At 47.5% G+C, this 12,427-nt stretch overlaps 1 protein-coding gene across 1 annotated transcript in view; it reads left to right on the forward strand.

Moving 5' to 3' along the window:
* Positions 1-12,427, forward strand: part of SREBF2 (sterol regulatory element binding transcription factor 2) — a 60,309-nt gene that overhangs the window by 26,930 nt on the left and 20,952 nt on the right. The window contains exons 5-10 of the mRNA XM_036864726.1: positions 346-567; positions 1,570-1,684; positions 1,893-2,074; positions 8,514-8,706; positions 9,313-9,494; positions 11,686-11,962. Coding sequence (XP_036720621.1) covers positions 346-567; positions 1,570-1,684; positions 1,893-2,074; positions 8,514-8,706; positions 9,313-9,494; positions 11,686-11,962 — 1,171 coding nt within the window. The remainder of the gene's footprint in view (positions 1-345; positions 568-1,569; positions 1,685-1,892; positions 2,075-8,513; positions 8,707-9,312; positions 9,495-11,685; positions 11,963-12,427) is intronic.

Raw genomic sequence — 12,427 nt, forward strand, 5'->3', positions numbered from 1 at the left:
AGTTTTGTGGTTGGTGCATTGTATGCGAGCTCAGAGGTGGCTAATGGGTTGACAGCAAAGCAGAAATTACATGACATGTTTCTGGCATCCCTACATCAAAGGTTGGTGTTTATCCACATTAATGCTGTTGTGGCACATGACTAATCAACAGTGATTCTGAAAGGGGCATAGTACCTGAGGTACCATGGCTCCTAAGGCTTCTAGACTTAATTAACCCAGGAAGGGTGTCAGACTACACAAAGCATTTTCAGGTGATGCCATGTGGCCAGGGCCAGTGGGTTTGTGTTGTGAGGTTGCTTTACTCAGACTAACCAAGTGGTCGTTCTGCCCTTGTGTCTGTTCTAGACCCTGGTGGGCAGCAATGGGACCATTCTGACCACAATGCCTGTGATGATGGGACAAGAGAAAGTGCCCATTAAGCAGGTACCTGGGGGAGTCAAGCAGCTCGAGCCCCCCAAGGAAGGAGAAAGGCGGACGACACACAACATCATTGAGAAGCGGTATCGCTCCTCCATCAATGACAAAATCATTGAGTTGAAGGACCTGGTCATGGGGACAGATGCCAAGGTAGGTGCCAAGCAAAATGGTGTTTCATGCCCCATCATCTCCCCTCTGTCTTTGGTGCAGGAATTTAGGGAAGACCCAGGCCCAGGCTGAGTGAATGCAAGAATGGTTAAAGGTGCTTTCTTACTAAAGCATCTTGGTGTTTTGAAATTCCAGGATTATAAGATATTAACTGTTGGGTGCTGGTAAGGCAGTGGCCTGCCTGGACCTTTGAGTCTGCTCTGCAGTGGTGGTGGCCAGCCCGCCCCTCACAACCACCACTGTGTCTCAGACACCTGCTGCTCTCTGATGGCTAGGTACACAACCGTGTGTACGTCTGAGGCAGCTGGTGGCATTTTTGGCATATGTTTAATTGTATTCAGGGATGGCTAACAATATTTTAACCTTTTAGGGAGGAGGAAAAATGGAGATTGGGTCTTTGACAAAGAACAAATAGGGGAAATTGGTTTTTCATAAATTTCTGGTGTTTCAATGAATGTATCTTTTGGCTTTGGCACATAGGAGATTTTTTTTACCTGTTATCTGTTTATCTTTACCTCTATTTTGAAAGAAAATGTAATTTTCCTTGTAGCCTACAAATCTGAAAGGTACTAATATACCTTTACTTAAGATAACCAGCCAACAGTGCTCTGGTTTTTTGTTTGTCATTTGTTTTCCTTAAAGCTTGTTTTGATGCTAGGATTATCATAGGAAGTAGGAGTAACAGCTAATATATAGTGTTACTGTGTGCCAGGCCAGAGGCTAAACTCTTTACACATATTAGCTCACTTAACCCTCATGGCAAGCCTATGACTCATATACGATCATTATCCCTATTTCACGGAGGAGGAAAGTGAGGTTCAGAGATGTTGAGTAACTTGTCCTGGGTTGCACAGCTAAGTAGTGGGAGAGTCAGCATCTGAGCCCAGCACCTCCCACTCCAGAGCCTGAGCTCTGGGCCTCTGCTTTCTTCACTGTGCAAGCTGGTCTGATGCCACCGTGTTTTTCACCCGTCTTCCTTCCCAGATGCACAAGTCTGGTGTTCTGAGGAAGGCCATTGACTACATCAAATACTTGCAGCAGGTCAATCATAAACTGCGCCAGGAGAACATGGTGCTGAAACTGGCAAATCAGAAGAACAGTAAGTGTGCTCGTTGAGAAAAGGGTTTCAGACTTTCCGGTTATAGTAGAAGTCCTGTGCTGGGCACCGGGGAGGGTCCACTGATGTGTACAAGGTGCCTTCAGGGGTGAAGCAGGAGCAGGGGCTGTGCATCCCTCACCTAGCCCAGCTCCAGCCCAGGTGGGGTGCTATAAAATGGACCGTTTGCCAGGTAGGGTTTTCTTTACAGAGCTCTTGAAGGGCATTGACCTAGGCAGCCTGGTGGACAATGACGTGGACCTGAAGATCGATGACTTTAATCAGAATGTCCTTCTGATGTCGCCTCCGGCCTCCGACTCAGGGTCCCAGGCAGGCTTCTCCCCCTACTCCATCGACTCTGAGCCAGGAAGCCCTCTATTGGATGATGCAAAGGTAATGAGCTTTTGAAATCCCCTGACCCCTGGAATCTCTCCCATCTCCCCGAAGTTAATAGTGGGGAGGCTGCAGACAGTGGTCCAGGTCAGGTGTTCAGAGGCCCTGGGCTGGAGAGGAACGAGAATTCTGTGAAATTAGCCACGTACTGGAGAATAAAGAAAAAGAAAGCTGACTCTGTATGGGGATACAACCTCCGGTTTTACTGGTCCTTGCTGAAAGGGCCCATCAGAGGGGAATAATGGCCAAATCCAGCATGGGAACACACAGCGGCTGTCGTGCGGAGCTAGGAGTTGCTGGAGGCGCCTCATTGCTTCCCTTGCCCATGATGAGCCTGGCAAGACCACTTTGTGAGGTTCATCAGTTGGGTTAGGATGAGGCTGCCTCTGGGTCCTCTTTGGGAAATGATTACAGTTTGCAGTCTAACAGATAACATCCCTACCAAGGGCCTTTAATTGTGGAAGAAAGCCCCTGGCAATTCTTGTTTAATGGAATTCGTTAAAAGAGGCTGAAGCCTAATGATCTTCCCGGGAACCTGTGGAGACCACTGGGGTTTGTGCTGTATTTTGACATTGGCAGTTTCTGGCTTCAAAAGCACAGAGTTTCCTTCTAGCGTAAGTTGTTTTTTTTTTAATTTATTTATTTTATTTGTTTATTTTTGGCTGCGTTGGGTCTTCATTGCTACGCGAGGGCCTTCTCTAGTTGCGGCGAGCGGGGGCCACTCCCCGTCGTGGTGCACGGGCCCCCCACCGCGGTGGCTTCTCTTGTTGCGGAGCACAGGCTCTAGAGTGCAGGCTCAGTAGTTGTGGCGCACGGGCCCAGTTGCTCCTCGGCATGTGGGATCTTCCCGGACCAGGGCTCGAACCTGGGTCCCCTGCACTGGCAGGCGGATTCCCAACCACTGTGCCACCAGGGAAGCCCCTAGCATAAGTTTTTGTTCAGGCCGTTTATTGTATCATATACTTAATTTTATTAAGGAAGCTCTATTTTTGAAATATTTTATAAACGTGATTCTGCTTGGTAACAAAAGGCCACATGACATATACGTTAAATTAGATAGGCGTCTGAATCGTCAGAAGAAATTTTCAAATGGTTTAAAAATACTGAAAAGGAGTTGTGTGGGATGTACACCTTGGGAGTCAGCGGAGATCTGGTTCCAGTCTCCCTCCCTCCTTAGGCTCCCTGGGCAGGCAGGGCCTCTGCCTCCAGTTCTCCCTCTGTAAAACTGGGGAGAAAACAAAACAATGTTGTGGTTTTAGAATAGGCAAGCGCCTGGGAATTCCCTGGCAGGCCAGTGGTTAGGACTCCGCACTTTCACTGCCGAGGGCCCGGGTTCAATCCCTGGTTGGGGAACTAAGATCCTATTAGCTGTGTGGTGCGGCTGAAAAAAAAAAAAGAATAAGCAAGCTTCTGTAAATAGGTTCATACTAAAGTATGGTCTTTAATCAACTTTGAGGTGTAATTTATATGTGATACAATACACCTATTTTACTCTATCGTGCAGTATAATGAGTTTTAACAAACATATACGCTTATGTAACTCACAGTAATCAAGATATAGAGTAAAAAGCTGAAAGCGTTTCTTCCAAGATCAGGAACAAGGCAAGGATACCCACTCTCACCACTTTTATTCTACATAGAATTGGAAGTCCTAGCCACAGTGATCAGACAAGAAAAAGAAATAAAAGGAATCCAAATTGGAAAGAAAGAAGTAAAACTGTCACCGTTGGGCTTCTCTGCTGGCGTACTGGTTGGGAGTCCGCCTGCCAATGCAGGGGACATGGGTTTGATCCCTGGTCCGGGAAGATCCCACGTGCCGCGGAGCAACTAAGCCCGTGTGCCACAACTACTGAGCCTGCCGTCTAGAGCCTGCAAGCCACAACTGCTGAGCCCGTGTGCCACAACTACTGAAGCCCGCGCACCTAGAGCCCGTGCTCCGCAGCAAGAGAAGCCACCGCGATGAGAAGCCCGCACACCGCAACAAAGAGTAGCCCCCACTTGCTGCAACTAAAGAAAGCCCGCACACAGCAACAAGGACCCAATGCAGCCAAAAATAAATAAATAAACAAACAAAAAACTGTCACTGTTTGCAGATGACATGATACTATATATAGGAAATTCTAAAGACACCTTCAAAAAACTATTAGAACTAATAAATAAATTCAGTAAGTTTGCAGGATATGAAATTAATATACAGAAATCTGTTACATTTCTGTACACTAACAACAAAGTATCAGAAAGAGAAATGAAGAAAACAATCCCATTTACAATTGCATCGAAAAGAATAAAATACCTAGGAATAAATCTAACCAAGTAGGTAAAAGACCTGTACTGGAGAAACTATAAGACATTGATGAAAGAAATTGATGACAACACAAACAGATGGAAAGGTATATCATGCTCATGGGTTGGAAGAATTAATACTGTTAAAATGACCATATTCCTCAAGGCAACCTACAGATTCAGTGCAATCCCTATCAAAATACCAAAGACATTTTTCACAGAACTAGAACAAATAATTCTAAAATTTATGTGGAAACACAGAGGACCCCAAATAGCGAAAACAATCTTGAGAAAGAACAACAGAGCTGGAGGTAGCACATTCCCTGATTTCAAACTACAGTAATCAAAACAATGTGGTACTGGCACAAAAACAGACACATAGATCAATGGAACAGAATAGAGAGCCTAGAAACAAACCCATACTTATATGGTCAGTTAATCTATGACAAAGGAGGCAAGAATATACAAAGGGGAAATGACAGCTGCTTCAATAAATGGTGCTGGGAAAACGGGACAGCTACGTGCAGAAGAATCAACTGGACTACTTTCTCACACCATCTACAAAAATAAACTCAAAATGGATCAAAGACTTTAAGACCTGAAGCCATAAGACTCCCAGAAGAAAACATAGGCAGTACACTCTTTGTTATCAGTCTTAGCAGTTTTTTAAAATTAATTAATTTCTTTATTTTTATTTATTTATTTTTGGCTGCGTTGGGTCATCGTTGTTGCGTGCGCGGGCTTTCTCTAGTTGTGGCGAGCAGGGGCTACTCTTCGTTGCGGTGCGTGGGCTTCTCATCACAATCGGAATGAGCAATCAGAAGAACAAAGTCCTTTTTTTTTTTTTTTAATTTATTTATTTTTGGCTTCATTGCTGCACGCAGGCTTTCTCTAGTTGCGGCGAGGGGGGCTACTCTTCATTGCAGCGCGCAGGCTTCTCATCGTGGTGGCTTCTCTTGTTGCGGAGCACGGGCTCTAGGCGCGTGGGCTTCAGTAGTTGTGGCACATGGGCTCAGCAGTTGTGGCTTGCAGGCTCTAGAGTACAGGCTCGGTAGTTGTGGTGCACGGGCTTCATTGCTGTGCAGCATGTGGGATCTTCCCGGACTGGGGCTCGAACCCGTGTCCCCTGCATTGGCAGGCGGATTCTTAACCACTGTGCCACCAGGGAAATCTGGTATTAGCAAATTTGGGGGGGCTGTGTCTCCTCAGGCAAGGGGAACAAAAGCAAAAATAAACAAATGGGACTACATCAAATTAAAAAGCTTTTGCATGGGGACTTCCCTGGTGGTCCAGTGGTAAAGAATCTGCCTTCTAATGCAGGAGACATGGGTTCGATCCCTGGTCGGACAACTAAGATCCCACATGCCGCTGGGCAACTAAGACTGTGTGCCACAACTACTGAGCCCACGCAGCTTAACTAGAGAGCCTGCATGCCACAAACTACAAAACCCATGTGCTCTGGAGCCCACACGCCACAACTACAGAGCTCAAGCGCTCTGGAAGCTGCGCCCCACAACTAGAGAGAGAAAAACCTGCACGCCACAACTAGAGGGGAGCCCACAGGCCACAACTAGAGAGGAGCCCACAGGCTACAACTAGAGAGAAGCCCACACGCCACAACGGAGAGCCCGCACACCACAACAAAAAGATTCTGCATGCCACAACTAAGACCCGACGCAGCTAAAAATAAAAATAAATTAAGAAAAAAAAAAAAGAGTAGACGGATGTAACCCTAAAAAAAAAACAAATAAAACCTTTTGCACAGCAAAGGAAACTACTAACAAAACTAAAAGGCTACCTACTGAATGGAAGAAGGTATTTGCAAACAATATATCTAATAAGGGGTTAGTATCCAAAATTTTCAAAGAACTCGTACAACTCAACATCAGAAAAATCCCCAAACAAACAACAATTTTAAAATGGGCAGAAAACATGAATAGACATTTTTGCAAGACATACAGATGGCCAACAGGCACATGAAAAGATGCTCAACATCAGGAATTCCCTGGTGGTCCAGTGGTCAGGACTCCGAGCTTCCATTGTAGGGAGCATGGGTTCGATCCCTTGTCAGGGGACTAGATCCTGCATGCCACAACTAAGATTTCGCATGCCGCAACTAAAAAGATCCCACACGCAGCAACGAAGATCCCGCATGCCACAACTAAGACCCGGCACAGCCAAAGAAATAAATACTAAAAAAAAAAAAAAAAAAAAGATATATGTACCCCTGTGTTTGTTGCAGCATTATTTACAATAGCCAAGATAAGGAAGCAACCTGAGTGCCCAGAAATAGATGAATGGATAAAGAAGATGTGGTACATATGCAATGAAATACTAGCCATAAAAAAAGAGTGAAATCTTGCCATTTGTGACAACATGGATGGACCTAGAGGGTATTATGTTAAGTGAAATAAAAGAGACAGAATGATAGGTGTTGGTGAGGATGTGGAGAAAAGGGGACCCTCATGCACTATTGGTGGAAATGAAAATTGATGCAGCCACTATGGAAAACAGTAGGGAGGTTCCTCAAAAATTTTGAAATAGAACTACCATCCAATCCAGCAGTTCCACTTCTGGGTATTTTTCTGAAGAAAACAAAAACACTAATTCAAAAAGTAATGTTCACCCTTATGTTTATTGCAGCATTATTTGCAATAGCCCAAGATATGGAAGCAACCTAAGTGCCCACGGATAGATGAGTAGATAAAGAAGATGTGGTATAGATATACAGTGTAATGTTACTCAGCTGTAAAAAAGAATGAGATCTTGTCACACCATGTATGATCGTAGAGGGTATTATGCTAAGTGAAATGAGTCAGACAAAGACAAATACATAGGATTTCACTTATATATGGAATCTAAAAAACAAAACAAATGGATGAACACAACAAAACGAAACAGACTGGTAGATACAGAGAATAAATGGGTGATTGCCAGAGGGGAGGGAGTTGGGAGGGTGAGTGAAATAGGTGAGGGGAGGTTAAGAGATACTACAAACTAAAAAAAAATTTTTTTAAAAAGATACTACAAACTTCCAGTTACAAAATAAATGTCACAGGGGTGAAATATACAACATGGGGAATATAGTCAGTAATATCGTAGTGCTTTTGTATGGTGACAGATGGTAACTAGACTTATCATGGAGCTGATGTAATGTATGAAAATATTGAGTCACTCTGTTGTGTACCTGGAACCAACATAGTGTTGTAGGTCAATTATACTTCAATTAAAAAATAACAATAGGGAATTCCCTGGAGATCCAGTGGTTGGGACTCCGCTCTTTCACTGCTGAGGGCCCGGGTTCGATCCCTGGTCAGGGAACTAAGATCTTATCAGCTGCGTGGTACAGCCAAAAACAAAACAAAAAACAATAAATGGGGCTTCCCTGGTGGCACAGTGGTTAAGAGTCCACCTGCCAGTGCAGTGGACACAGGTTCGAGCCCTGGTCCGGGATGATCCCACATGCCACGGAGCAACTAAGCCCGTGCATCACAACTACTGAGCCTGTGCTCTAGAGCCCGAGAACCACAGCCACTGAGCCCGCGTGCCGCAACTACTGAAGCTTGCGTGCCTAGAGCCTGTGCTCCGCAACAAGAGAAGCCACTGCAATGAGAAGCCCGTGCACTGCAACAAAGAGTAGCCACCGCTCGCCGCAACTGGAGAAAGCCCACGCACAGCAACAAAGACCCAAGGCAGCCAAAAATAAATAAAATAAAAATAAATAAATTTATAAAAAAACAAAACGATAAATGAATAAAACTCTTCTAGTTTAAAACAAAATGATATAGAACATTTTTATCTCCCATGAACTTACACCTTTGCAGGAAGTGCACACACGCCTCTCCAGCCTCAGACAACTTCTGATCTGCCTTCTGTCGCTTTAGATTAGCTTGCCTGTTGTGGAATTACACAGAAACAGAATCCTGCAGAGTGTTCTCGTTTGTGATGGAGCTCTGTTGTAAAAGCAGAGCTCATGTCCCTCTGGTCTTTAGAACATATTCTTCTCCCAGGTGGCAAGAGGGCAAGTGCTTTCTTCCCATCTGACTTAATGGTCTTGAATTTAAATCTCACAATCTGATTCCGACATATATAAAAGTAAAATGCTATAAAAACCCACGCAGTATTCGTTCTAATCTTGCGGCCCCCTGTTTTGAAGGTCAAAGATGAGCCAGACTCTCCTCCTGTAGCCCTTGGCATGGTGGACCGCTCGCGAATCCTGCTGTGTGTCCTCACCTTCCTGTGCCTCTCCTTTAACCCCCTGACCGCCCTGCTGCAATGGGGAGGGGCCCACGACTCGGACCAGCACCCACACTCAGGCTACGGCCGCAGCATGCTGTCACTCGAGTCAGGTAGGCGGAAGACCCCTCGTGCCACCCGGGCCTGGGTGGGCTGCTGTGGCAGCAGAAGGCCCTGCGTGCAGCCACTCGGCTTGTCCGCCAGGTCCCGAAGGGCTTTCTTAGGGGACCCCCACCTGCTTGCTTCTGATAGGGACAGGCATAAGTTGCATTTCGGAAGTAACAGGCAAACCCAAGTTCAGTCAGAAAAAGCAAAACGAATCAGGACCCTGCGCTGCCGTAACTGGGGGTTTGAGGGTGTGGCTGTTTGAAGGAGGATGTGGTCTTCTTACTGCCTGAGTCATTAAACCAGTGGCCTAACCCTGCCTCGGCTAACAAAGATTTTTGTGGCATCCTGCCCCATAGTGACAAGGGCTACAGGTTTCCCAGTTAGGCTGTAGAATTGTCCCAGATTTGCTACAGTGTGGATTAAGGTGCATGTATTATTCCTCCCCTCTGCACTTCGACATGGTTACTAAATGAAGCAATCGCATTTGTTCCGAAAATGAGGTAGGAGGCTCTTTCCTGTCACAGTGAGGGGTCAGTCAGGTGCCCTGCAGTGTCCCAGGGCTGCTTCGGGAGGCGCTTCCCCACGGGCTCAGCTGCGCCGCTCCTCCTTAGGCTCTGGGGGCTGGCTGGGCTGGATGATGCCGACGCTCCTCCTGTGGCTGGTGAACGGTGTGATTGTCCTGAGCGTCTTCGTGAAGCTGCTGGTCCACGGGGAGCCAGTGGTCCGGCCGCATTCGCGCTCCTCGGTCACCTTCTGGAGGCACCGGAAGCAGGCAGACCTGGACCTGGCCCGGGTGAGTCCTGCCGCCTGCCTTTCCCCTTCCTCCCCCAGGCTCGGCCCATAACTCGGCAACTTATTCCAGCACCCCAGCGTATAAAAATACCCCGGGGGCAAGAGGAGGAGGGGACCCTACCCCCAACAGTTCCAGGGCAGCGGAGGAGAGGGCACCTAGGCAGAAGTGATTCCACGGACACGAGCTGATCTCTAGTCTGTAATATGACGGGAGAGTAAAGTGCTCTGGGAGCCTGGGGTGTGAGCAGAGCGGTCAAGACCAGGAAGGCCCTTCCAAGGGGAGAGGATGGCAGGAATAGGTGGGCTTCTGGGGGGACTGGCAAGTAGATGGTATGTCTGGAGTGTAGGATATGTCGGGGGAGACGAGGGCTACGGCTGGTAGTGTAGCTAGGGCCCAAGTTGGAGATGTATTTGACTAGTGACTGATTTGAGGTTTTTGTCCCAGTTCTCTGGAGAACCAGGAAGGTTTTTGAGCAGGAATATTCGCTGCAAGTCCTCTTTTGAAATCAACAAAGGAGTTTATGGGAAGGATTCTGGGGCAAACTCACGGCACGGAAGGAAGAGTTAAACACCCGTGTCTTGGGAGGAACAAGAACCAGGACAGGCCTCGGCAGCAGGTAGCCGTGGGCCTGCTCTCCCCGCCTGCAAGCTGCAGAGCCCACGAGAGAGGATTTGGCCAGCCAGTCCGTCAGTGGACCTGTCAGCCATGTCCAGGGCTGCGGCTACTGGAATGTAGGTGTGGTTGTTGGCGCTACCCCTAACGCAGGATGACACGCACCCCTAGATGTTTATCCTAGAGACGGGTCCAGGGCTGTGTTTTACGAACGTCATTCTGGTGGCAGTATGAAGGGTGGGTTGGAGGAGGGAGACACAAGATGCATGGAAGCAAGTGAGGGTGCTCTTAGAAGAGGCTGGGTGAGAGGTGACAGGACCTGGAAACTGAAAGGAAAGTCATGAATTCAAGAAATACTTGAGATGTGTAATGGAAGGAAAGTGGCAGTGACAGTGACTCAGAGGTGGGGGAGGCTGGAAGCTCTGGTGGGCTCTGTCTAACCATGTTGCTTGGAAGTGCTGTGAGAGGGCCCTGAGGGTGAGAAGCTTCCAGACCAGGAGGCATGCCGTGGGGGCCAAGATGGGTCGGGACCAGGGTGTGTTGGAAGCTGTGCGTCTGCCAGGGGAGGGCGCTCAAGGGCGAGTTGCATTGGTGAGTTGGAAGAGACAAGAGCCAAAGCCCGAGCCTTGGAAACAGCCAACCTTCCTGGGGAAGACGGGGAAGAGGAGCCAGGAGACACAGAGAAAGGCCCACCTCCTTGGGAATCTGTAAACACAGGTGCTTCTCCTGGCTGGAAGGATGGCAGCACCACCTCAGAGACTGTCATCCTCAGAGCATTGGCATCCACTTTCCCCTTGTAAGGATCCTCTTTTCTGTAATGGTGCAGGAAGGAAAGTACAGGTGTCGTACCCACTGCATGATGGGAAGGGAGAAGAGCGTTTACTCCAGTTTCTCAAGACTGTGTCGCCTCCAGTCATGAGAAAAAGGCCTTCAATACAGGGCAGGAGACTCCCCGCTAGACCCTCTCAGGTTGGCAGAGAGTTGTTCAGATCCTTGGTTAGAGTAGTTCAGCTGTGTATTTGCCTAAAACTGTGGTTCTCAAACGTCAGACATTAGGATCACCCGGAGGCCCCAACCCCAGAGGCTCTGATTCAGTGGGTTGGGGGGAGGGTTAGAGTGAGGCACCAAGAATTCACATTTCCCATAAGATTCCCAGAAACCAGTAGCATCTAACAAGATACTGTTGGTCTCTGGGAACCACACTTTGAGAACCTAAAAGCCTAAAAGATCACATCGTTCATCATCTAAATCCATGTCATCACCGTATGTATGAAAGCTACGGTGGGAAATTCTGAATAGTATTTGCTTGAAGATATAACACGATACCATCCCAATTTAGTAAAACGGCTGGGAGGAAATATATCAAAATGTCAGCAGTCATTCTTTCTGGGGGATAATATTAAAGGTGATTTCTTTTTACTTTTTTTGTAGCTTTCTAAATTTTCCCAGATTTTCTTCAGTGAGCATGTATTACTCTGATAATCTGGAGGGGTGAAGAGAAAGTAAGAGTTTTTGTTAAAGCAAAACAAAAAGGCCACATCAAGGCCAGCGAACATTACACCTTCTTGCTTCTTGCTAGGGGGATTTTGCAGCTGCCGCTGCCAACCTGCAAACCTGCCTGTCGGTGTTGGGCCGGGCACTGCCCACCTCCCGCCTGGACCTGGCCTGCAGCCTCTCCTGGAACGTGATCCGCTACAGCCTGCAGAAGCTGCGCCTGGTGCGCTGGCTGCTCAAGAAGGTCTTCCAGCACCGGCGGGCCACCCTGGCCACCGCCGCAGGCTTCGAGGAGGAAGCTAAGACCAGCGCCCGGGATGCAGCCCTGGCCTATCACAGGCTGCACCAGCTGCACATCACAGGTGAGGGCTGCCACCACGGCCCGTCTTGCCTCGAAGTGCCCCCATGCCATCGCTCCACCCTGGCACAGTTTGCCAGTTTTCTGCCCCAGCTGAATGATGTCCCCTTCACACTACCCATTTAGGATGGTTAGACAAACGGCCACGGCGGTAAAGATTGCAGTTCATCAATTTAAGACACACGTTTTTCACATTAACATCTCTACACTTGGCTTTGTCCTCCACACAATGAGTGTCATGGTTGAGTTGGCAGTGTTTTTTCCTTGGTGGTACTTAACAGTGAAACTTAAAATTGATGGCATCTTAATTTCAGTGAAATATGATCATTTATTTCATTCAACGCACTCCTGCTCTAATAGAGAAGCAGACAGGTCAGCAAATGAATTACAGTTCCGTGTGGTAGAGGTAGCAGAAGAATTGGATTTCAGTTCAGGGGAAGGGGTACTTGTTGGGGAGGGTTTCAGGAAA

This window comes from Balaenoptera musculus, chromosome 10 (assembly GCF_009873245.2).
Source record: "Balaenoptera musculus isolate JJ_BM4_2016_0621 chromosome 10, mBalMus1.pri.v3, whole genome shotgun sequence".
Taxonomy (NCBI): domain Eukaryota; kingdom Metazoa; phylum Chordata; class Mammalia; order Artiodactyla; family Balaenopteridae; genus Balaenoptera; species Balaenoptera musculus.